At 44.9% G+C, this 27185-nt stretch overlaps 1 protein-coding gene across 1 annotated transcript; it reads right to left on the bottom strand.

The window, feature by feature from the left end:
- Positions 1-227: 227 nt before the first annotated feature.
- LOC124028443 (dedicator of cytokinesis protein 1-like) lies at positions 228-24848 on the bottom strand (the record flags this gene model as incomplete). Its single annotated transcript, XM_046340492.1, has 4 exons — positions 228-309; positions 10953-11061; positions 23162-23290; positions 24748-24848. Coding segments are annotated over 4 exons (414 nt in total), but the record flags the coding sequence as incomplete, so codon positions are not given.
- Positions 24849-27185: the final 2337 nt, after the last annotated feature.

Below are 27185 nucleotides of genomic sequence, written 5' to 3'. Positions count from 1 at the left end.
ATAATGTATAGTATAGTGTATAGTGTACATAACCAGATGTGCTAAAACATAGATAATGTATAGTATAGTGTATAGTGTACATAACCAGATGTGCTAAAACATAGATAATGTATAGTATAGTGTACATAACCAGATGTGTTAAAACATAGATAATGTATAGTATAGTGCATAGTGTACATAACCAGATGTGCTAAAACATATTCACCACAGGACAGCAGTTTCCCTGATGAAAACCTACCTGAGCTCCTTGGGATCGAAGACCAGTTTGACGTCGTTCACGATGGTGGGGACGTATCTCAACGCTGCACCCTGGACAAAAGAAAACGATTAGGATTATCCCTGATCTGAAAGGTGATTAGACGACCAACTGGGTAACAGCCCTGACCCTCACTAGAATGTTGAAAATGTTAACTACAATATCACAATACTTTGTATGACAGGATGTGTCCTTATGCTTGTCAAGAGCCATCAGTCGTTATGCTTGTCAAGAGCCATCAGTCATTATGCTTGTAAAGAGTCATCAGTCATTATGCTTGTCTAGAGCCATCAGTCATTATGCTTGTCTAGAGCCATCAGTCATTATGCTTGTAAAGAGTCATCAGTCATTATGCTTGACTAGAGCCATCAGTCATTATGCTTGTCTAGAGCCATCAGTCATTATGCTTGTCTAGAGCCATCAGTCGTTATGCTTGACTAGAGCCATCAGTCATTATGCTTGTCAAGAGCCATCAGTCATTATGCTTGTCTAGAGCCATCAGTCATTATGCTTGTCTAGAGTCATTATGCTTGTCAAGAGCCATCAGTCATTATGCTTGTCTAGAGCCATCAGTCATTATGCTTGTCTAGAGCCATCAGTCCTTATGCTTGTCAAGAGCCATCAGTCGTTATGCTTGTCAAGAGCCATCAGTCATTATGCTTGTAAAGAGTCATCAGTCATTATGCTTGTCTAGAGCCATCAGTCATTATGCTTGTCTAGAGCCATCAGTCATTATGCTTGTAAAGAGTCATCAGTCATTATGCTTGACTAGAGCCATCAGTCATTATGCTTGTCTAGAGCCATCAGTCATTATGCTTGTCTAGAGCCATCAGTCGTTATGCTTGACTAGAGCCATCAGTCATTATGCTTGTCAAGAGCCATCAGTCATTATGCTTGTCAAGAGCCATCAGTCATTATGCTTGTCAAGAGACATCAGTCATTATGCTTGTCTAGAGACATCAGTCATTATGCTTGTCTGGAGCCATCAGTCATTATGCTTGTCTAGAGTCATTATGCTTGTCAAGAGCCATCAGTCATTATGCTTGTCTAGAGCCATCAGTCATTATGCTTGTCTAGAGTCATTATGCTTGTCAAGAGCCATCAGTCATTATGCTTGTCTAGAGCCATCAGTCATTATGCTTGTCTGGAGCCATCAGTCATTATGCTTGTCTAGAGTCATTATGCTTGTCAAGAGCCATCAGTCATTATGCTTGTCTAGAGCCATCAGTCATTATGCTTGTCTAGAGTCATTATGCTTGTCAAGAGCCATCAGTCATTATGCTTGTCTAGAGCCATCAGTCATTATGCTTGTCTAGAGCCATCAGTCATTATGCTTGTCTAGAGCCATCAGTCGTTATGCTTGTCTAGAGCCATCAGTCGTTATGCTTGTCTAGAGCCATCAGTCATTATGCTTGTCAAGAGTCCTCAGTCGTTATGCTTGTCTAGAGCCATCAGTCGTTATGCTTGTCTAGAGCCATCAGTCATTATGCTTGTCTAGAGCCATCAGTCATTATGCTTGTCTAGAGCCATCAGTCGTTATGCTTGTCTAGAGCCATCAGTCGTTATGCTTGTCAAGAGTCATCAGTCATTATGCTTGTCAAGAGTCATCAGTCGTTATGCTTGTCAAGAGCCATCGGTCGTTATGCTTGTCTAGAGCCATCAGTCGTTATGCTTGTCTAGAGCCATCAGTCATTATGCTTGTCTAGAGCCATCAGTCGTTATGCTTGTCTAGAGTCATTATGCTTGTCTAGAGCCATCAGTCGTTATGCTTGTCAAGAGCCATCGGTCGTTATGCTTGTCTAGAGCCATCGGTCGTTATGCTTGTCAAGAGCCATCGGTCGTTATGCTTGTCTAGAGCCATCAGTCGTTATGCTTGTCTAGAGCCATCAGTCATTATGCTTGTCTAGAGCCATCAGTCATTATGCTTGTCTAGAGTCATTATGCTTGTCAAGAGCCATCAGTCATTATGCTTGTCTAGAGCCATCAGTCATTATGCTTGTCTGGAGCCATCAGTCATTATGCTTGTCTAGAGTCATTATGCTTGTCAAGAGCCATCAGTCATTATGCTTGTCTAGAGCCATCAGTCATTATGCTTGTCTAGAGTCATTATGCTTGTCAAGAGCCATCAGTCATTATGCTTGTCTAGAGCCATCAGTCATTATGCTTGTCTAGAGCCATCAGTCATTATGCTTGTCTAGAGCCATCAGTCGTTATGCTTGTCTAGAGCCATCAGTCGTTATGCTTGTCTAGAGCCATCAGTCATTATGCTTGTCAAGAGTCATCAGTCGTTATGCTTGTCTAGAGCCATCAGTCGTTATGCTTGTCTAGAGCCATCAGTCATTATGCTTGTCTAGAGCCATCAGTCATTATGCTTGTCTAGAGCCATCAGTCGTTATGCTTGTCTAGAGCCATCAGTCGTTATGCTTGTCAAGAGTCATCAGTCATTATGCTTGTCAAGAGTCATCAGTCGTTATGCTTGTCAAGAGCCATCGGTCGTTATGCTTGTCTAGAGCCATCAGTCGTTATGCTTGTCTAGAGCCATCAGTCATTATGCTTGTCTAGAGCCATCAGTCGTTATGCTTGTCTAGAGTCATTATGCTTGTCTAGAGCCATCAGTCGTTATGCTTGTCAAGAGCCATCGGTCGTTATGCTTGTCTAGAGCCATCAGTCGTTATGCTTGTCAAGAGCCATCGGTCGTTATGCTTGTCTAGAGCCATCAGTCGTTATGCTTGTCTAGAGCCATCAGTCATTATGCTTGTCTAGAGCCATCAGTCGTTATGCTTGTCTAGAGCCATCAGTCATTATGCTTGTCAAGAGTCATCGGTCGTTATGCTTGTCTAGAGCCATCAGTCGTTATGCTTGTCTAGAGCCATCAGTCATTATGCTTGTCTAGAGCCATCAGTCGTTATGCTTGTCTAGAGTCATTATGCTTGTCTAGAGCCATCAGTCGTTATGCTTGTCAAGAGCCATCGGTTGTTATGCTTGTCTAGAGCCATCGGTCGTTATGCTTGTCTAGAGCCATCAGTCATTATGCTTGTCTAGAGCCATCAGTCATTATGCTTGTCTAGAGCCATCAGTCATTATGCTTGTCTAGAGCCATCAGTCATTATGCTTGTCTAGAGTCATTATGCTTGTCTAGAGTCATTATGCTTGTCTAGAGTCATTATGCTTGTCTAGAGTCATTATGCTTGTCTAGAGTCATTATGCTTGTCTAGAGCCATCAGTCATTATGCTTGTCTGGAGCCATCAGTCATTATGCTTGTCTAGAGTCATTATGCTTGTCAAGAGCCATCAGTCATTATGCTTGTCTAGAGCCATCAGTCATTATGCTTGTCTAGAGTCATTATGCTTGTCAAGAGCCATCAGTCATTATGCTTGTCTAGAGCCATCAGTCATTATGCTTGTCTAGAGCCATCAGTCATTATGCTTGTCTAGAGCCATCAGTCGTTATGCTTGTCTAGAGCCATCAGTCGTTATGCTTGTCTAGAGCCATCAGTCATTATGCTTGTCAAGAGTCATCAGTCGTTATGCTTGTCTAGAGCCATCAGTCGTTATGCTTGTCTAGAGCCATCAGTCATTATGCTTGTCTAGAGCCATCAGTCATTATGCTTGTCTAGAGCCATCAGTCGTTATGCTTGTCTAGAGCCATCAGTCGTTATGCTTGTCAAGAGTCATCAGTCATTATGCTTGTCAAGAGTCATCAGTCGTTATGCTTGTCAAGAGCCATCGGTCGTTATGCTTGTCTAGAGCCATCAGTCGTTATGCTTGTCTAGAGCCATCAGTCATTATGCTTGTCTAGAGCCATCAGTCGTTATGCTTGTCTAGAGTCATTATGCTTGTCTAGAGCCATCAGTCGTTATGCTTGTCAAGAGCCATCGGTCGTTATGCTTGTCTAGAGCCATCAGTCGTTATGCTTGTCAAGAGCCATCGGTCGTTATGCTTGTCTAGAGCCATCAGTCGTTATGCTTGTCTAGAGCCATCAGTCATTATGCTTGTCTAGAGCCATCAGTCATTATGCTTGTCTAGAGTCATTATGCTTGTCAAGAGCCATCAGTCATTATGCTTGTCTAGAGCCATCAGTCATTATGCTTGTCTGGAGCCATCAGTCATTATGCTTGTCTAGAGTCATTATGCTTGTCAAGAGCCATCAGTCATTATGCTTGTCTAGAGCCATCAGTCATTATGCTTGTCTAGAGTCATTATGCTTGTCAAGAGCCATCAGTCATTATGCTTGTCTAGAGCCATCAGTCATTATGCTTGTCTAGAGCCATCAGTCATTATGCTTGTCTAGAGCCATCAGTCGTTATGCTTGTCTAGAGCCATCAGTCGTTATGCTTGTCTAGAGCCATCAGTCATTATGCTTGTCAAGAGTCATCAGTCGTTATGCTTGTCTAGAGCCATCAGTCGTTATGCTTGTCTAGAGCCATCAGTCATTATGCTTGTCTAGAGCCATCAGTCATTATGCTTGTCTAGAGCCATCAGTCGTTATGCTTGTCTAGAGCCATCAGTCGTTATGCTTGTCAAGAGTCATCAGTCATTATGCTTGTCAAGAGTCATCAGTCGTTATGCTTGTCAAGAGCCATCGGTCGTTATGCTTGTCTAGAGCCATCAGTCGTTATGCTTGTCTAGAGCCATCAGTCATTATGCTTGTCTAGAGCCATCAGTCGTTATGCTTGTCTAGAGTCATTATGCTTGTCTAGAGCCATCAGTCGTTATGCTTGTCAAGAGCCATCGGTCGTTATGCTTGTCTAGAGCCATCAGTCGTTATGCTTGTCAAGAGCCATCGGTCGTTATGCTTGTCTTCAAGAGAGCGAGAGTTGCACCCCTTCTGAAAAAACCTACACTCGATCCCTCCGATGTCAACAACTACAGACCAGTATCCCTTCTTTCTTTTCTCTCCAAAACTCTTGAACGTGCCGTCCTTGGTCAGCTCTCCCGCTATCTCTCTCAGAATGACCTTCTTGATCCAAATCAGTCAGGTTTCAAGACTAGTCATTCAACTGAGACTGCTCTTCTCTGTATCACGGAGGCGCTCCGCACCGCTAAAGCTAACTCTCTCTCCTCTGCTCTCATCCTTCTAGACCTATCGGCTGCCTTCGATACTGTGAACCATCAGATCCTCCTCTCCACCCTCTCCGAGTTGGGCATCTCCGGCGCGGCCCACGCTTGATTGCGTCCTACCTGACAGGTCGCTCCTACCAGGTGGCGTGGCGAGAATCTGTCTCCTCACCACGCGCTCTCACCACTGGTGTCCCCCAGGGCTCTGTTCTAGGCCCTCTCCTATTCTCGCTATACACCAAGTCACTTGGCTCTGTCATAACCTCACATGGTCTCTCCTATCATTGCTATGCAGACGACACACAATTAATCTTCTCCTTTCCCCCTTCTGATGACCAGGTGGCGAATCGCATCTCTGCATGTCTGGCAGACATATCAGTGTGGATGACGGATCACCACCTCAAGCTGAACTTCGGCAAGACGGAGCTGCTCTTCCTCCCGGGAAGGACTGCCCGTTCCATGATCTCGCCATCACGGTTGACAACTCCATTGTGTCCTCCTCCCAGAGCGCTAAGAACCTTGGCGTGATCCTGGACAACAAACTGTCGTTCTCAACTAACATCAAGGCGGTGGCCCGTTCCTGTAGGTTCATGCTCTACAACATCCGCAGAGTACGACCCTGCCTCACACAGGAAGCGGCGCAGGTCCTAATCCAGGCACTTGTCATCTCCCGTCTGGATTACTGCAACTCGCTGTTGGCTGGGCTCCCTGCCTGTGCCATTAAACCCCTACAACTCATCCAGAACGCCGCAGCCCATCTAGTGTTCAACCTTCCCAAGTTCTCTCACGTCACCCCGCTCCTCCGCTCTCTCCACTGGCTTCCAGTTGAAGCTCGCATCCGCTACAAGACCATGGTGCTTGCCTACGGAGCTGTGAGGGGAACGGCACCTCAGTACCTCCAGGCTCTGATCAGGCCCTACACCCAAATAAGGGCACTGCGTTCATCCACCTCTGGCCTGCTCGCCTCCCTACCACTGAGGAAGTACAGTTCCCGCTCAGCTCAGTCAAAACTGTTCGCTGCTCTGGCTCCCCAATGGTGGAACAAACTCCCTCACGACGCCAGGACAGCGGAGTCAATCACCACCTTCCGGAGACACCTGAAACCCCACCTCTTTAAGGAATACCTAGGATAGGATAAAGTAATCCTTCTCACCCCCCCTTAAAATACTTAGATGCACTATTGTAAAGTGGTTGTTCCACTGGATGTCATAAGGTGAATGCACCAATTTGTAAGTCGCTCTGGATAAGAGCGTCTGCTAAATGACTTAAATGTAAATGTAAATGTCTAGAGCCATCAGTCGTTATGCTTGTCTAGAGCCATCAGTCATTATGCTTGTCTAGAGCCATCAGTCGTTATGCTTGTCTAGAGCCATCAGTCATTATGCTTGTCAAGAGTCATCGGTCGTTATGCTTGTCTAGAGCCATCAGTCGTTATGCTTGTCTAGAGCCATCAGTCATTATGCTTGTCTAGAGCCATCAGTCGTTATGCTTGTCTAGAGTCATTATGCTTGTCTAGAGCCATCAGTCGTTATGCTTGTCAAGAGCCATCGGTTGTTATGCTTGTCTAGAGCCATCAGTCGTTATGCTTGTCTAGAGCCATCAGTCATTATGCTTGTCTAGAGCCATCAGTCATTATGCTTGTCTAGAGCCATCAGTCATTATGCTTGTCTAGAGCCATCAGTCATTATGCTTGTCTAGAGTCATTATGCTTGTCTAGAGTCATTATGCTTGTCTAGAGTCATTATGCTTGTCTAGAGTCATTATGCTTGTCTAGAGTCATTATGCTTGTCTAGAGCCATCAGTCATTATGCTTGTCTGGAGCCATCAGTCATTATGCTTGTCTAGAGCCATCAGTCGTTATGCTTGTCTAGAGTCATTATGCTTGTCAAGAGCCATTAGTCATTATGCTTGTCAAGAGTCATCAGTCATTATGCTTGTCTAGAGTCATTATGCTTGTCAAGAGCCATTAGTCATTATGCTTGTCTAGAGCCATCAGTCGTTATGCTTGTCTAGAGCCATCAGTCGTTATGCTTGTCTAGAGCCATCGGTAATTAGGATGGGAGGGAGGGAAGGAGGGAAGGAGGGAGGGATATCAGAAAATACCTTGAGGAGGAGCTAAAGAGGAAGAACGCAGAGAAGCCCCGGGACACAGAACAGGTCAGAGAGCGCAAGAGAGAGAGTGTGAGAGAGAGCACAAGAGAGAGCGAGAGAGATACGTCGGGACACAGAACAGGTCAGAAAGAGAACACAGGCATAGATAACAGTTGAAGAAGAAGAAATACATATGAACACAGAGGGGAGGGAGGCACATGAAGAGATCTATTCAGATAGACAATGAATAAAAAGTGGAACAACACACAGACAACAATAGGAGATACAGTACCAGTCAAAAGTCTGGACACATCTACTTATTCCATTTAAAAAAAAACTATTTTCTACATTGTAGAATAATAAGTGAAAACTATGAAATAACACATATGGAATCATGTAGTAAACAAAAAAGTGTTAATTATACAAATCAAAATATATTGTATATTTCAAAAAATGATGACAGCTTTGCACACGCTTGGCATTCTCTCAACCAGCTTCATGAGGTAGTCACCTGGAATGCATTTCCATTAACAGGTGTGCCTTGTTAAAATGTTAATTTGTGGAATTTCTTTCCTTTCTCAATGCGTTTGAGCCAATCAGTTGTGTTATGTTGTGACAAGGCAAGGGTGGTATACAGAAGATGGCCCTATTTGGTAAAAGAACAGCTCAAATAAGCAATGACAAATGACAGTCCATCATGACTTTAAGACATGAAGGTCAGTCAATCCTGGGAAATTTTCAAGAACTTTGAACGTTTCTTCAAATGCAGTAACAAAAACCATCAAGTGCTGTGATTAAACTGGCTCTCATGAGGACCGCCACAGGAAAGGAAGACCCAGAATTACCTCTGCTTTTGAGGATAAGTTCATTAGAGTTAACTACACCTCAGATTGCAGCCCAAATAAATGCTTCAGAGTTAAAGTAACAGACACATCTCAACATCAGCTGTTCAGAGACTGCTTGAATCAGGCAGTTTATTGTCAAATTGCTGCAAAGAAACCACTACTAATGGACACCAATAGAAGAATGGACTTGCTTGCGCCAAGAAACAAGAGCAATGGACATTAGACTGGTGGAAATCTGTCCTTTAGTCTGATGAGTCCAAATTTGAGATTTTTGGTTCCAACCGCCGTGTCTTTGTGAGATGCAGAGTAGGTGATCGGATGATCTCTGCATGTGTGGTTCCCACCGTGAAGCATGGAGGAGGAAGTGTGATGGTGCTTTGTTGGGCTGTGACTTATTTTGAATTCAACACACACTTATCCAGCACGGCTACCACAGCATTCTGCAGCGATACGCCATCACATCAGGTTTGGGCTTAGTGGGACTATCATTTGTTTTTCAACAGGACAATGACCCAACACACCTCCAAGCTGTGTAAGGGCTATTTGACAAAGTGCTGCATCAGATGACCTGGCAACTACAATCACCCGACCTCAACTCAATTGAGATGGTTTGGGATTAGTTGGACCGCAAAGTGAAGGAAAAGCAGTCAACAAGTGCTCAGCATATGTGGGAACTCCTTCAAGACTGTTGGAAAAGCATTCCTCATGAAGCTGGTTGAGAGAACGCCAAGAGTGTGCAACGCTGGCATTAAGGCAAAGGCTACTTTGAAGAATCTAAAATCTAAAATATTTTTGTTTAACACTTTTTTTGGTTACTACATGATTCCATATGTGTTATTTCATAGTTTTGATGTCTTCACTATTATTCTACATTGTCGAACATACTACAAAAACATAGAAAAACCCTTGAATGAGTAGGATAGGATAAGTAATCCCTCTCACCCCCCCTCCCCCCTAAGTTTTAGATGCACTATTGTTAAGTGACTGTCCCACTGGATGTCATAAGGTGAATGCACCAATTTGTAAGTCGCTCTGGATAAGAGCGTCTGCTAAATGACTTAAATGTAAATGTAAATGTAGATGTGTCCAAACTATAGACTGGCTCTGTATATTGTCCTTTACCCCTAGGAGAGCTTGATACATATGTACCGATTAATTAGGGACGATTTCAAGTTTTCATGACAATCAGTAATCAGCCTTTTTGGATGCCGATTATGGCCGATTACATTGCGATCCACGAGGAAACTGCTGACCACCTGTTACGCGAGTGCAACAAGGAGCCGAGGTAAATTGCTAGCTAGCACTGAACTTCCCATCTTATAAAAAACAATCAATCTTCACATTATCACTAGTTAACTAGTGGTTGATGATATTACTAGGGTAACCAGCTTGTCCTGCGTTGCATATAATCAATGCGGTGCCCGTTAATTTATCATCGAATCACAGCCTACTTCAACTTCGCCAAACAGGGGGATGATTTTTACAAAATCGCATTTGCGAAAAAAGCACAACCGTTGCACGAATATACCTAACCATAGACATCTTAAAATCAATATACAGATTATATATTTCTTTAAACCTGCATATTTAGTTCAAAGAAATTCATGTCAGCAGGCAATATTAACCAGGTGAAATCACTTCTCTTGCGTTCATTGCACGCAGAGTCAGGGTATATGCAACACTTTGGGCCGTCTGGTTCGTTGCCAACTAATTTGCCAGAATTTTATGTAATTATGACATAACATTGAAGGTTGTGCAAGGTAACAGGAATATATAGACTTAAGGATGCCACCCGTTAGAGAAAATACGTAATGGTTCCGTATTTCACTGAAAGAATAGATGTTTTGTTTTCAAAAATTATAGTTTGCGGAAATTTACCATATTAATGACCTAAGGCTCGTATTTCTGTGTCATTATGTTATAATTAAGTCTATGATTTGATATAGCAGTCTGACTGAGGCAGCAGCAGGCTCGGTAGCATTCATTCAAACTTTACTGCGTTTGCCAGCAGCTCTTAGCAATGCTTGATGCACAGAGCTGTTATGACTTCAACTCTATCAACTCCTGACATTAGGCTGGCAATACTAAAGTGCCTATTAGAACATCCAATAGTGAAAGATATAGGACATGCAAATGGTATAGAGAGAAATAGTCCTATAATTCCTATAATAACTACAACCTAAAACTTCTTAACTGGGAATATTGAAGACTCATGTTAAAAGGAACCACCAACTTTCATATGTTCTCATATTCTGAGCAAGGAAGTTAAACGTTAGTTTTCTAACATGGCACATAGTGCACTTTTACTTTCTTCTCCAAAACTTTATTTTTGCATTATTTAAACCAAATTGAACATTGTTGCATTATTTATTTGAGACTAAATATATTTTATTTATGTATTATATTAAGTTAAAATAAGTGCTCATTGTTCATTCAGTATTGTTGTAATTGTCATTATTACAAATATACATATTTAAAAAAAATATATATATATTAGGCCAATTAATCAGTATCGGCCTTTTTTTGGTCCTCCAATAATCTGTATCGGTGTTGAAAAATCATAATTGGTCGACCTCTACTATAGACACATAGTGGACATGAAATGGGAACTAGAGACTGATATACACAGGGAGACAGAATACCATGGAAACACAAAATGTATCACTCTGAAGCAGAGCCAGATTATATGATTGATGTCCTACCTTCACCATGCCTGTGTTCTCAGAGTTGATGTTCATCATGTCATTGAAGGAAGTGAAGAGATTCCTCAAGGACTCCATGAAGTCTGCTTCTCCTTTGTTCTCATACAGTCTGGGGAGAGAGGAGAGACGGATGGACGGACGGAGGGAGATAGGAGGGAGAAGAGGAGAGATGGATGGATGGAGAGACGGATGGACGGACGTAGGAGGGAGAGATAATAATAATAATAATAATAATGGATGGAGGGAGATAGGAGGGATAAGAGGAGAGATGGATGGATGGAGAGGAGAGATGGATGGATGGAGGGAAGGAGGTAGGAGGGAGAAGAGGACAGATGGATGGAGGGAGAGGAGAGATGGATGAGGGAGAGGAGAGACGGATGGATGGACGGAGGGAGTTAGGAGGGAGAAGAGGAGACATGGATGGATGGATGGAGGGAGGGAGAAGAGGAGACATGGATGGATGGAGGGAGGGAGGGAGGGAGGGAGGGAGGGAGGGGGAGGGAGGGAGGGAGGGAGGGAGGGAGGGAGGGAGGGAGGGAGGGAGGGAGGGAGGGAGGGAGGGAGGGAGGGAGGGAGGGAGGGAGGGAGGGAGGGAGGGAGGGAGGGAGATGGATGGATGGATGGACGGAGGGGGGTAGGATGGACGGAGGGAGGGAGACATGGACGGAGGGAGGGAGGGATGGATGGATGGACAGAGGGAGGTAGGGAGAAGATGAGAGATGGATGGATGGATGGATGGATGGATGGAGGGAGGTAGGAGGGAGAAGAGGAGAGATGGATGGACGGACAGAGGGAGGTAGGAGAGAGGAGAGATGGATGGATGGATGGAAGGAGAAGAGGAGAGATGGATGGACGGACAGAGGGAGGTAGGAGAGAGAGGAGAGATGGATGGATGGATGGAAGGAGAAGAGGAGAGACGGATGGGATGGATGGATGGAAGGAGAAGAGGAGAGACGGATGGGATGGACGGAGGGAGGTGGGAAGGAGAGAGGAGAGAAGGATGGATGGAGGGAGAGGGATGGATAGAGGGAGAGGAGAGAGGGATGGAGGGAGGGAGGGATGGAGGGAGAGAGGGATGTAGGGAGAGGAGAGAGGGATGGGGGGAAAAGATATGTTGGGAAGAGGGATAAGAGGAGAGAGGGGAGGTAGAAGAGAATTTAGGAAGAGAGTGGGAGAGAGAGAGGAGAGGAGATTGAAAGGGAGGAGAGGAGAGAGGGGTGGGAGGAGAGGAGAGAGGGGTGGTAGGAGAGAATGAGGAAGAGAGAGGGAAAGAGAGAGGAGTGGAAAGAGAAAGGGAGGAGAGAAGGAATTAAAACCGATGATTTAGAGACCTTTCATGAAGTCCCTCCACACACAGAGACGTGCTGTTAGCTCACACAGAGATGTTAACAGGCCCCCTGTAGCCGGATGCCAGTAGGCCACTTCTCTGTCATTGTTATATCACAGTTCTCTACCCATCAAACCAGGGCCCACTGACTGTAGGCTCAGCATGGGTTCTCCATGCAAATACAAAACAAGACCAAAATACCTTGATCATTGCTGATCATCGTTAGCATCTAAAACAAGCGGGCTACTCCAGCCTGTCTGCTTCCAGCGCCAAATGCAGGGAAAACAACGGCAAGTCCTGGCATACCAAAAGACGTATATTAATGAATTAATTAGCATATCAATCTGGAATACTTTATGTAGGGGAAGAACAGTTCATGTACTGTGATTTATTGATGCAATGCGATCGCCAGGAACAAGGCTTTGTTACTGTTTTATAATGAAGGAATCAGGCCAGACGAGGTGTGGTATATGGCCATTATACCACGGCTAAGGGCTGATCTTACCCATGATGCCATGCAGAGGACCTAGACACATCCCTTAGCTGTGGTACACTGGCCATATATCACAAACCCCCGAGGTGCCTTATTGCTGTTATAAACTGCTTACCAACCTAACCATATGCTAACCACATCGCGTCGAGCATTGGCTACACAGCGGGAAATGGTTAAACTCTGAGACTGTCGACCCCTACAGAATAAGAGCAAATCTTAGACACAAATTACTAGTCCGCAGCTAGATATAATTAATATAATTATCAACTGTGTGTAGTGACTCTTTTGTCCACACCCACTCCCCTTTGTCCACGCCCACTCCCCTTTGTCCACGCCCACTCCCCTTTGTCCACGCCCACTCCCCTTTGTCCACGCCCACTCCCCTTTGTCCACGCCCACTCCCCTTTGTCCACGCCCACTCCCCTTTGTCCACGCCCACTCCCCTTTGTCCACGCCCACTTCCCTTTGTCCACACCCACTTCCCTTTGTCCACACCCACTTCCCTTTGTCCACACCCACTTCCCTTTGTCCACACCCACTTCCCTTTGTCCACACCCACTTCCCTTTGTCCACACCCACTTCCCTTTGTCCACACCCACTTCCCTTTGTCCACACCCACTTCCCTTTGTCCACACCCACTTCCCTTTGTCCACACCCACTTCCCTTTGTCCACACCCACTTCCCTTTGTCCACACCCACTTCCCTTTGTCCACACCCACTTCCCTTTGTCCACACCCACTTCCCTTTGTCCACACCCACTTCCCTTTGTCCACACCCACTTCCCTTTGTCCACACCCACTTCCCTTTGTCCACACCCACTTCCCTTTGTCCACACCCACTTCCCTTTGTCCACACCCACTTCCCTTTGTCCACCAAGCCGTCATATTGGCTGAGCCCACTAGGGAACCTCATCATTTCCTTGTAACCATGGCTACTGTTTGGTTGTTTATGCATTTCTGTGATTGTAAATAAATGACTAAGACAATTGGTTTATGGATGACTCATAGTGAACACTGGGTTCGTGCAGATAACCAACAATTTACGACGTTTGGAATGAGACTAACGTGAGGTAAAGAAAAATACATTAATTTAAATACTAACAGATCAGATGTTAAAATATCTGAAGAGTTATAATTAGGAAAATTATAAATTTGTAATCTGAATATTTTCCTTGGTGCCCGACTTCCTAGTTAATTACATTTACATGATTAGTATAATCACGTAATAATAATTACAGAGAATTGATTTGATTAAATACCCGTTTTCACTTTTAATGATACCAAAGACACGACAGTATGGAGGAATCTGGACTGTAAGAGTTTGTATGGAGGCAGAATCTGGACTGTAAGAGTTTGTATGGAGGCAGAATCTGGACTGTAACAGTTTGTATGGAGGCAGAATCTGGACTGTAACAGTTTGTATGGAGGCAGAATCTGGACTGTAACAGTTTGTATGGAGGAATCTGGACTGTAACAGTTTGTATGGAGGCAGAATCTGGACTGTAACAGTTTGTATGGAGGCAGAATCTGGACTGTAACAGTTTGTATGGAGGCAGAATCTGGACTGTAACAGTTTGTATGGAGGCAGAATCTGGACTGTAACAGTTTGTATGGAGGCAGAACCTGGACTGTAACAGTTTGTATGGAGGAAGAATCTGGACTGTAACAGTTTATATGGAGGAATCTGGACTGTGACAGTTTGTATGGAGGAATCTGGACTGTGACAGTTTGTATGGAGGCAGAATCTAGACTGTAACAGTTTGTATAGAGGCAGAATCTGGACTGTAACAGTTTGTATGGAGGAATCTGGACTGTGACAGTTTGTATGGAGGCAGAATCTAGACTGTAACAGTTTGTATGGAGGCAGAATCTGGACTGTAACAGTTTGTATGGAGGCAGAATCTGGACTGTAACAGTTTGTATGGAGGCAGAATCTGGACTGTAACAGTTTGTATGGAGGCAGAATCTGGACTGTAACAGTTTGTATGGAGGCAGAATCTGGACTGTAACAGTTTGTATGGAGGCAGAATCTGGACTGTAACAGTTTGTATGGAGGCAGAATCTGGACTGTAACAGTTTGTATGGAGGCAGAATCTGGACTGTAACAGTTTGTATGGAGGCAGAATCTGGACTGTAACAGTTTGTATGGAGGCAGAATCTGGACTGTAACAGTTTGTATGGAGGAATCTGGACTGTAACAGTTTGTATGGAGGAATCTGGACTGTAACAGTTTGTATGGAGGAATCTGGACTGTAACAGTTTGTATGGAGGAATCTGGACTGTGACAGTTTGTATGGAGGCAGAATCTGGACTGTAACAGTTTCTATGGAGCAGAATCTGGACTGTGACAGTTTGTATGGAGGCAGAATCTAGACTGTAACAGTTTGTATAGAGGCAGAATCTGGACTGTAACAGTTTGTATGGAGGAATCTGGACTGTGACAGTTTGTATGGAGGCAGAATCTAGACTGTAACAGTTTGTATGGAGGAATCTGGACTGTGACAGTTTGTATGGAGGAATCTGGACTGTGACAGTTTGTATGGAGGAATCTGGACTGTGACAGTTTGTATGGAGGCAGAATCTAGACTGTAACAGTTTGTATGGAGGAATCTGGACTGTAACCGTTTGTATGGAGGAATCTGGACTGTAACAGTTTGTATGGAGGAATCTGGACTGTGACAGTTTGTATGGAGGCAGAATCTAGACTGTAACAGTTTGTATATGGAGGAATCTGGACTGTAACAGTTTGTATGGAGGAATCTGGACTGTAACAGTTTGTATGGAGGAATCTGGACTGTAACAGTTTGTATGGAGGCGGAATCTGGACTGTAACAGTTTGTATGGAGGCGGAATCTGGACTGTAACAGTTTGGACTGGAACCGTTTGAATCTGGACTGTAACAGTTTGTATGGAGGCGGAATCTGGACTGTAACAGTTTGTATGGAGGCGGAATCTGGACTGTAACAGTTTGTATGGAGGAATCTGGACTGTAACAGTTTGTATGGAGGCAGAATCTGGACTGTAACAGTTTGTATGGAGGAATCTAGACTGTAACAGTTTGTATGGAGGAATCTAGACTGTAACAGTTTGTATGGAGGAATCAGACTGTAACAGTTTGTATGGAGGAATCTAGACTGTAACAGTTTGTATGGAGGAATCTAGACTGTAACAGTTTGTATGGAGGAATCTAGACTGTAACAGTTTGTATGGAGGCAGAATCTAGACTGTAACAGTTTGTATGGAGGCAGAATCTAGACTGTAACAGTTTGTATGGAGGCAGAACCTGGACTGTAACAGTTTGTATGGAGGCAGAACCTGGACTGTAACAGTTTGTATGGAGGCAGAATCTGGACTGTAACAGTTTGTATGGAGGAATCTGACTGTAACAGTTTGTATGGAGGCAGAATCTGGACTGTAACAGTTTGTATGGAGGCAGAATCTGGACTGTAACAGTTTGTATGGAGGCAGAATCTGGACTGTAACAGTTTGTATGGAGGAATCTAGACTAACAGTTTGTATGGAGGCAAAATCTGGAAACTAGCCTGAACCATTCTACCTATAAAACCTACTGGATCTCTATACTGGACTGAAACTAGCCTGAACCATTCTACCTATACAACCTACTGGTTACTGTATGGAGGTAGTTATAGTTACTGTATGGTGGTAGTTACTGTATGGAGGTAGTTACCAGTTACTGTATGGAGGTAGTTATAGTTACTGTATGGTGAACCATTAGTTATAGTTACTACTGTATGGTGGTAGCCTTACTGTACCTGTGGTAGTTACTGTATGGTGGTAGTTACTGTATGGTGGTAGTTACTGTATGGTGGTAGTTACTGTATGGTGGTAGTTACTGTACTGTATGGTGGTAGTTACTGTATGGTGGTAGTTACTGTATGGTGGTAGTTACTGTATGGTGGTAGTTACTGTATGGTGGTAGTTACTGTATGGTGGTAGTTATAGTTACTGTATGGTGGTAGTTATAGTTACTGTATGGTGGTAGTTATAGTTACTGTATGGTGGTAGTTACTGTATGGTGGTAGTTACTGTATGGAGGTAGTTACTGTATGGAGGTAGTTACTGTATGGTGGTAGTTACTGTATGGTGGTAGTTACTGTATGGTGGTAGTTACTGTATGGTGGTAGTTACTGTATGGAGGTAGTTACTGTATGGTGGTAGTTACTGTATGGTGGTAGTTATAGTTACTGGTGGTGTTATAGTTACTGTATGGTGGTAGTTACTGTATGGAGGTATTTACTGTATGGTGGTAGTTATAGTTACTGTATGGAGGTAGTTACTGTATGGTGCAAGTTATAGTTACTGTATGGTGGTAGTTACTGTATGGTGGTAGTTATAGTTGCTGTATGGTGGTTATAGTTACTGTATGGAGGTAGTTACTGTATGGTGGTAGTTACTGTATGGTGGTAGTTACTGTATGGAGGTAGTTTATAGTTACTGTATGGAGGTAGTTACAACATGGTGGTAGTTATAGTTACTGTATGGTGGTAGTTACTGTATGGTGGTAGTTACTGTATGGTGGGTAGTTATAGTTACTGTATGGTGGTAGTTACTGTATGGTGGTAGTTACTGTATGGTGGTAGTTACTGTATGGAGGTAGTTACTGTATGGTGGTAGTTACTGTACTGTATGGAGGTAGTTACTGTATGGTGGTAGTTACTGTATGGTGGTAGTTACTGTATGGTGTAGTAGTTACTGTATGGTGGTAGTTATAGTTACTGGTGGTAGTTACTGTATGGTGGTAGTTATAGTTACTGTATGGTGGTAGTTACTGTATGGTGGTAATTACTGTATGGTGGTAGTTATGTGTGGTGGTAGTTACTGTATGGTGGTAGTTACTGTATGGTGGTAGTTACTGTAGGAGGTAGTTACTGTATGGAGGTAGTTACTGTATGGTGGTAGTTATAGTTACTGTATGGTGGTAGTTATAGTTACTGTATGGTGGTAGTTACTGTATGGTGGTAGTTACACTGTATGGTGGTAGTTAGTTACTGTATGGTGGTAGTTAGTTACTGTATGGTGGTAGTTATAGTTACTGTATGGTGGTAGTTACTGTATGGTGGTAGTTACTGTATAGTTACTGTATGGTGGTAGTTACTGTATGGTGGTAGTTACTGTATGGAGGTAGTTACTGTATGGAGGTAGTTACTGTATGGTGGTAGTTACTGTATGGTGGGTAGTTACTGTATGGTGGTAGTTATAGTTACTGTATGGTGGTAGTGAGGTAGTTATAGTTACTGTATGGTGGTAGTTATAGTTACTGTATGGTGGTAGTTACTGTATGGTGGTAGTTACTGTATGGTGGTAGTTACTGTATGGTGGTAGTTACTGTATGGTGGTAGTTACTGTATGGTGGTAGTTATAGTTACTGTATGGAGGTAGTTACTGTATGGAGGTTATAGTTACTGTATGGTGGTAGTTACTGTATGGAAGTAGTTACTGTATGGTGGTAGTTACTGTATGGAGGTAGTTACTGTTACTGTATGGTAGTTATAGTTACTGTATGGTGGTAGTTACTGTATGGTGGTGTTATAGTTACTGTATGGAGGTTACTGTATGGAGGTAGTTATAGTTACTGTATGGTGGTAGTTACTGTATGGTGGTAGTTACTGTATGGTGGTTATAGTTACTGTATGGTGGTAGTTAGTTACTGTATGGTGGTAGTTACTGGTGGTAGTTATAGTTACTGTATGGTGGTAGTTAATGTGGTAGTTATACTGTATGGTGGTAGTTACTGTATGGTGGTAGTTACTGTATGGTAGTTACTGTATGGAGGTAGTTACTGTATGGTGGTAGTTACTGTATGGTGGGTTATAGTTACTGTATGGTGGTAGTTAGTTACTGTATGGTGGTAGTTATAGTTACTGTATGGTGGTAGTTACTGTATGGTGGTAGTTACTGTATGGTGGTAGTTATAGTTACTGTATGGTGGTAGTTACTGTATGGGTGTTATAGTTACTGTATGGTGGTAGTTACTGTATGGTGTTATAGTTACTGTATGGTGGTAGTTACTGTATGGTAGTTATAGTTACTGTATGGAGGTTACTGTTGGTGGTAGTTACTGTATGGTGGTAGTTACTGTATGGTGGTAGTTATAGTTACTGTATGGTGGTAGTTATAGTTACTGTATGGTGGTAGTTACTGTATGGTGGTAGTTACTGTATGGTAGTTATAGTTACTGTATGGTGGTAGTTACTGTATGGTGGTAGTTATAGTTACTGTATGGTGGTGGTTACTGTATGGTGGTAGTTATAGTTACTGTATGGTGGTAGTTACTGTATGGTGGTAGTTATAGTTACTGTATGGTGGTAGTTACTGTATGGAGGTAGTTATAGTTACTGTATGGTGGTAGTTACTGTATGGAGGTAGTTATAGTTACTGTATGGTGGTAGTTACTGTATGGAGGTAGTTATAGTTGTTCTATGGCACTGTTTCACAGGGGTAGAGTAACGGCGACATAATGATTTACGGGGCCTTCAGAAACTATCCACATTACTTGACCTTGTCCACATTTTGTTTCATTACAGCCTCAGTTTAAAAATGAATTCAATGGAGACGTTGTGTCACGGTCCTACACAACAATACACATTCATGTTAAAAATGGAATGATGTTTTCAGACATAATAATGAGTCGATAAGTATTCAACCCCTTTGTTATGACGAGACCAAATAAGTTCAGGAGTAAAAAAAATGTGCTTAACAATTAACAGTAATCAGTTGCATGGACTCTGGGTGCAATAACAGCGTTTAACATTTTTAATGACTACCCCCAACACATACAATTATCTGTAATGTCCCTCAGTCAAGCAGTGAATTTCAAACACAGATTCAACCACAAAGACCAGGGAGGTTTTTCCAATGCCTCGCAAAGAAAGGAACCTATTGGTAGATGGGAAAAACTAATTAAAAAAGCAGACATTGAATATCCCTTTGAGCAACATGGTGAAGTTTAATGACACTTTGGATGGTGTATCAATATACCGCCTCACTACAAACATACAGGCGTACTCCTAACTCAGTTGCCGGAGAGGAAGGAAACCACTCAGGATTTTACCATGAGGCTAATTGTGACTTGTGACAGTAACAGAGTTTAATGGCTCCGATAGGAGAAAACTGAGGACGGATCAACAACATTGCAGTTACTCCACAATAATAACCTAAAAGACAGAATGAAAAGAAGGAAGCCTGTAGTACAAAATGAAATTTTCCAAACATATATCCTGTTTGCAATAAGGCACTAAAGTAAAACTGCAAAACCTTTGGAAAAGAAGTCAACTTTATCATCTGAATACAAAAGAGTTCTGTTTTGGGCAAATCCACTAAATATTTTATAATATAATAATAAAATATTTTCAAGCATTGGTGGCTTTTATCAGCGACTTACAGTCATGTGGCTGCATCATGTTACATTCTCGTATGGGTGATGGGTATGCTTGTCATCGGCAAGGACTCATCGGCAAGAGATCTTTGGCATAAAAATAAAGAAAACAGAGGTAAGCACAGGCTAAACCTGGTTCAGTCTGCTTTCCAAAGGACACTGGGAGAGTAATTCACCCTTAAAGCAGGACAATAACCTCAAAACAAAGGTCAAATCGACACTGGAGTTGCTTTCCAAGATGACATGGAATGTTCCTGAGGGGCCAAGTTTAAGTTTCGACTGAAATCGGCTTGAAAATCCATGTCAAGACTTGAAAATGGCTGTCTAGCAATGATCAGCAACCAAACTTTTGACAGAGTTTGAAGAATTTAAAAATGAACAGTGTGCAAATATTGTACAATCCAGGTCTGCAAAGCTCTTAGAGATTTACCCAGAAAGACTCACAGTTAGAATCACTGTTGGCAGCGATTATAACTCAGAATCTGGATACTTACGAAAATGAGATATTTCTGTATTTCATTTTTCCAAACATTGCACAAAAATGTGTCAATATGGGGTATTGTGTGTAGAGGGAGAGATAAAAACATCTATTAAATCCATTTTAAAATCAGTCTGTAACACAACAAAAGGTGGAATAAGTCAGAGGGTATGAATACATTGTGGAGGCCCTGCAGTATATTACACAGCATGTACTTCCTACTGTCAATGGTTACAGGTGTGGGGGTGTGTAGGGGGTAGGGGGGTGTAGAGGGGGTGTAGGGGTGTGTAGGGGTGTAGGGGTGTGTAGGGGTGTGTAGGGGTGTAGGGGTGTAAAAGGGTGTGTAGGGGTGTATAGGGTGTATAGGGGGTGTAGGGGAACATAGGGGTGTAGGGGTATGAATAGGGGTGTGAAGGGGTGTATATTACACAGCATGTAGGGGTGTGGGGGGTGTAGGGAAGTGTAGGGGGTGTAGGGGTATAGGGGTGTGAATACATTGTGAAGGCCCTGTAGTAAGTCACACAGCATGTGCTTCCTACTGTCAATGGTTACAGGTGTAGGGGGTGTAGGGGGTATAGGTGTAGAGGGGGTGTAGGGGGTGGGTGTAGGGGGGTATAGGGGGTGTAGGGTGGGTATAGGGGGTGTAGAGGGTGTAGGGGTATGAATACATTGTGAAGGCCTGTAGTATATTACACAGCATGTACTTCTACTGTCAATAGTTTACAGAGTGGCAAAGGAGTGTGTAGAAGTATAGGGGTGTGTGAGGTGACAAAGTGTGTAAAGGGTGGCAAAGGGTGTGTAAGAAGGGTGTAAAGGGGTGTAAAGGGAGTATAAGGGGTGTGTAAGAAGTATAAGAGAGTGTAAAGGGGTATAGGGAATTGTAGAATTGTGTAAAGGGTGTAGGGGTGTAAAGAGAGTATAAAGTGTGTAGAAGTGTAAAGTGTAGAAGTGCTATAAAGGGTGTGTAGAAGTGCAAAGGAGTGTGTAGAGGTGGCAAAGGGTGTGTAGGGTGTAGGGGTGTGTAGGGGTGTGTAGAGAGTGTAGAGTGTAGGGAGTGTAGGGGTGTAGGGGTGTGTAGAGGTGTGTAGGGGTATAGGGGGTATAGGGGGTGTAGGGGGATGTAGGGGGTATAGGGGGTGTAGGGGTGTGTAGGGGTGTGTAGAGGGGTGTAGGGTGGGTATAGGGGGTGTAGGGGTGTGTAGGGGGTGTAGAGAGGTGTCGGGGGTGTAGGGGTGTGTAGGGGGTGTAGAGGGTGTAGAGGGGTATAGGGGTGTAGGGGGTATAGGGGTGTGTAGGGGGTGTAGGGGGTGTAGAGGGTGTCGGGGGTGTAGAGGGTGTCGGGGGTGTAGGGGGTATAGGGGTGTGTAGGGGTGTAGGGGTGTATAGGGGGTGTAGGGGTGTGTAGGGGGTGTAGGGCGATGTAGGGGTGTGTAGGGTGGGTATAGGGGTGTGTAGGGGTGTGTAGGGGTGTGTAGGCGGGGTGTAGGGGTGTGTAGGGGGTGTAGGGTGGGTATAGGGGGTGTAGAGGGGTATGAATACATTGTGAAGGCCCTGTAGTATATTACATACCATGTACTCTACTGTCAATGGTTACAGGTGTAGGGGTGTAGGGGGGTATAGGGTGTGTAGGGGTATAGGAGGTATAGGGGTATAGGGGGGTGTAGGGTGGGTATAGGGGGTGTAGAGGGGGTGTAGGGGTATGAAATACATTGTGAAGGCCCTGCAGTATATTACACAGCATGTACTTCCTACTGTCAATGGTTACAGGTGTGGGGTGTGTGTGGGGTGTAGGGAGTGTGCAGGGTTGTAGGGGGTATATGGGTGTGTATAGGGGTGTATATATAGGGGTGTGTATAGGGGTGTATATAGGGTATAGGGTGTATAGGGTGTGTGTGTGTATATAGGGGTGTATAGGGGTGTGTATAGAAGTATAGAAGTGTATAAAGGGAATTGTATATGGGGTGTATAGGGGTGTGTGTGTGTATAAAGTGTATATAGGGGTGTATAAGGGGTGTGTGTGTGTATAGGGGTGTGTATATAAGGGTGTATATGGGTGTGTATAGGGGTATAGGGGTGTATATAGGGGTGTATAGGGGTGTATAGGGGTATAGGGGTGTATATAGGGGGTATAGGGGTGTATATAAGGAGAGTGTATAGAGGGGTGTATATAGGGGTGTATATAGGGGTGTATATAGGGGTGTATATAGGGGTGTGTGTATATAGGGGTGTATATAGGGGTGTATATAGGGTGTGTGTGTATAGGTGTATATAGGGGTGTGTATATAGGGTGTGTGTGTATAGAGGTGTATATATAGGGGTGTGTAGGGGTATATAGGGGTATATAGGTGTATATAGGGGTGTGTGTGTGTATGGTGTATAGGGGGGAGTGTGTATATAGGGGTATATAGGGTGTATATAGGGGTGTATATAGGGGTGTATATAGGTGTGTGTGTATATAGGTGTGTGTGTATATAGGGGTGTATAGGTGTATATAGTGTGTGTGTGTCTACACTTACTGGTTGAAGAGGACCCTGGAACGCACTATAAACTTGAATATGTACTCCAGAGCTTTAATGGCTTTCAGCAGCTGTTCTGTCAGCTTCTCTGCATTCTCCACATAGTTCTTCAGAACCTTGGTCAGCTTCCTGAACAACATACACATGTACATATATATTTAGATACATATACACACATATATACACATGTACATATATATTTACACACACACACACACACACACACACACACACACACACACACACACACACATATATATTTAGATACATATACACACACACATATATACATATACACACACACACATATATACATATACACACACACACACATACACACACACACACACACACACACACACACACACACACACACACACACACACACACACACACACACACACACACACACACACACACACACACACACACACACACACACACACACACACACACACACAGTGGGGCAAAAAAGTATTTAGTCAGCCACCAATTGTGCAAGTTCTCCCACTTAAAAGATGAGAGGCCTCCCTTCTCTCCCCTCCTACATAGTAGTTTAGCACGGTACTGCAGCGCCAGCTGTGCCAGCAGACACTCTGGGTTCGCGCCCAGGCTCTGTCGTAACCGGCCGTAACCGGTAGGTCTGTGGGGCGACGCACAATTGGCCGAGCTTCGCTCCGGGTTAGGGAGGGTTTGGCCGGGAGGGAAATCCTTGTCTCATCGCGCACCAGCGACTCCTGCGGCGGGCCGGGCGCAGTGCGCGCTAACCAAGGTTGCCAGGTGTTTCCTCCGACACATTGGTGCGGCGGGTTGGATGGCGCTGTGTTAAGAAGCAGTGCGGCTTGGTTGGGTGGCGCTGTGTTAAGAAGCAGTGCGGCTTGGTTGGGTGGCGCTGTGTTAAGAAGCAGTGCGGCTTGGTTGGGTGGCGCTGTGTTAAGAAGCAGTGAGGCTTGGTTGGGTGGCGCTGTGTTAAGAAGCAGTGCGGCTTGGTTGGGTGGCGCTGTGTTAAGAAGCAGTGCGGCTTGGTTGGGTGGCGCTTGGTTGGGTGGCGCTTGGTTGGGTGGCGCTGGGTTGGGTGGCGCTGGGTGGCGCTTGGTTGGGTGGCGCTGTGTTAAGAAGCAGTGCGGCTTGGTTGGGTGGCGCTGTGTTAAGAAGCAGTGCGGCTTGGTTGGGTGGCGCTGTGTTAAGAAGCAGTGCGGCTTGGTTGGGTGGCGCTTGGTTGGGTGGCGCTTGGTTGGGTGGCGCTTGGTTGGGTGGCGCTGGGTTGGGTGGCGCTGGGTGGCGCTTGGTTGGGTGGCGCTGTGTTAAGAAGCAGTGCGGCTTGGTTGGGTGGCGCTGTGTTAAGAAGCAGTGCGGCTTGGTTGGGTGGAGCTGGGTGGCGCTTGGTTGGGTGGCGCTGTGTTAAGAAGCAGTGCGGCTTGGTTGGGTGGCGCTGTGTTAAGAAGCAGTGCGGCTTGGTTGGGTTGTGTATCGGAGGACACATGACTTTGGATTCACCCGGTCAGTCTATATCACGGAAGGAGCAGGTGTTCCTAATGTTTTGTCCACTCAGTACATTTCTCCAGCAGTAATAAGCTGCTACTCACGTGTACGCCAGAGTAGCACTGAAATGCTTCCTGATGTAGGTCTCAAGGACGGGGTTAAAGTGCTGAAACTTTCTGTCTGCAATGAGTCCAATTATGAATACCTGCCAGGATCAAAACAGAAACACCAGTCATTACAAACACAAACCTTACAGTCACAAACCTTACAAACACAAACCTTACAGTCACAAACCTTACAAACACAAACCTCACAGTCACAAGAGTCGGGAGGCAAAACTAGACCTTTTCTTTCTTTCGTTGAAAATGGACAAAAAAAAGAGAGAGAGAGATTGGAAATTAAATGAGATTGGAAATAATGAAAAGCCAATTTTCTCTCTATTCTATATTCTTCCCCCCCAGATAATCTAAGACGCAGTTAGTCGTCCTTCCTCTCTGTAGTTTCTCTCTGGATAAGAGGAGCCGGCTGGTAATCTCCTAGTCAGAGTAGACCATTACAAAACCACATCACATAACAGTTGCTGATACAGGCTTTGTACAATAAAGGTTCGTCAGAAGTTCAAATCAATGAAATAGCTACAAAAAGACATTGATGATGATGATTTCATATTATATAGTACGAGAAACAGCTCTATTAATGTAGAGCTATTTAGTCGACTACTTCTCTCAGCTTTAGAGAGATGTGTCGTAATTAAGACTGTGTCTGGCAGGAAAATACATGGGCTGTAGGATCTCATGCACGATGTGTGTGTGTGTGTGTGTGTGTGTGTGTGTGTGTGTGTGTGTGTGTGTGTGTGTGTGTGTGTGTGTGTGTGTGTGTGTGTGTGTGTGTGTGTGTGTGTGTGTGTGTGTGTGTGTGTGTGTGTGTGTGTGTGTAATATCCAACTAACGATCCACCCTGTGATGTAACTTATCTGTGGTATAGACTACAGTCTGATGGCTCAAATACTTCATTCAGTGGAATGTTATCTATTAGGTAGGCCTCCCAACAGCTAGGCCTCCCAACAGCTAGGCCTCCCAACAGCTAGGCCTCCCAACAGCTAGGCCTCCCAACAGCTAGGCCTCCCAACAGCTAGGCCTCCCAACAGCTAGGGTAGGCCTCCCAACAGCTAGGGTAGGCCTCCCAACAGCTAGGGTAGGCCTCCCAACAGCTAGGGTAGGCCTCCCAACAGGTAGGGTAGGCCTCCCAACAGCTAGGGTAGGCCTCCCAACAGCTAGGGTAGGCCTCCCAACAGCTAGGGTAGGCCTCCCAACAGCTAGGGTAGGCCTCCCAACAGCTAGGGTAGGCCTCCCAACAGCTAGGGTAGGCCTCCCAACAGCTAGGGTAGGTCTCCCAACAGCTAGGGTAGGCCTCCCAACAGCTAGGGTAGGCCTCCCAACAGCTAGGGTAGGCCTCCCAACAGCTAGGGTAGGCCTCCCAACAGCTAGGGTAGGCCTCCCAACAGCTAGGGTAGGCCTCCCAACAGCTAGGGTAGGCCTCCCAACAGCTAGGGTAGGCCTCCCAACAGCTAGGGTAGGCCTCCCAACAGCTAGGCCTCCCAACAGCTAGGCCTCCCAACAGGTCAGAACAGGTAGGCCTCCCAACAGGTCGGCATGCCGACAGCTAGGCCTCCCCGACAGCTAGGCCTCCCCGACAGCTAGGCCTCCCCGACAGCTAGGCCTCCCCGACAGCTAGGCCTCCCCGACAGCTAGGCCTCCCCGACAGCTAGGCCTCCCCGACAGCTAGGCCTCCCCGACAGCTAGGCCTCCCCGACAGCTAGGCCTCCCTGTCCTCTAACCCAGGACCTGTCTTGTCTCTGGCACATAGATAACATTCCTTAATGGTGGTAAGGTGTGTATTTAGCCTCCCAACAGGTAGGCCTCCCTGTCCTCTGGTTGTCTCTAACCCAGGACCTGTCTTGTCTCTGGCACATAGATAACATTCCTTAACGGTGGTAAGGTGTGTATTTAGCCTCCCAACAGGTAGGCCTCCCAACAGGTAGGCCTCCCTGTCCTCTGGTTGTCTCTAACCCAGGACCTGTCTCGTCTCTGGCACATAGCTAACATTCCTTAACGGTGGTACGGTGTGTATTTAGCCTCCCAACAGGTAGGCCTCCCTGTCCTCTGGTTGTCTCTAACCCAGGACCTGTCTTGTCTCTGGCACATAGATAACATTCCTAACGGTGGTAAGGTGTGTATTTAGCCTCCCAACAGGTAGGCCTCCCTGTCCTCTGGTTGTCTCTAACCCAGGACCTGTCTTGTCTCTGGCACATAGATAACATTCCTTAATGGTGGTAAGGTGTGTATTTAGCCTCCCAACAGGTAGGCCTCCCTGTCCTCTGGTTGTCTCTAACCCAGGACCTGTCTTGTCTCTGGCACATAGCTAACATTCCTAATGGTGGTAAGGTGTGTATTTAGCCTCCCAACAGGTAGGCCTCCCTGTCCTCTGGTTGTCTCTAACCCAGGACCTGTCTTGTCTCTGGCACATAGATAACATTCCTTAA

The sequence above is a fragment of the Oncorhynchus gorbuscha genome, unplaced genomic scaffold (assembly GCF_021184085.1).
Source record: "Oncorhynchus gorbuscha isolate QuinsamMale2020 ecotype Even-year unplaced genomic scaffold, OgorEven_v1.0 Un_scaffold_4166, whole genome shotgun sequence".
Taxonomy (NCBI): Eukaryota; Metazoa; Chordata; class Actinopteri; order Salmoniformes; family Salmonidae; genus Oncorhynchus; species Oncorhynchus gorbuscha.
The sequence above is the reverse complement of the archived record's forward strand: the minus strand, read 5'-3'. Positions and strand labels throughout refer to the sequence as shown.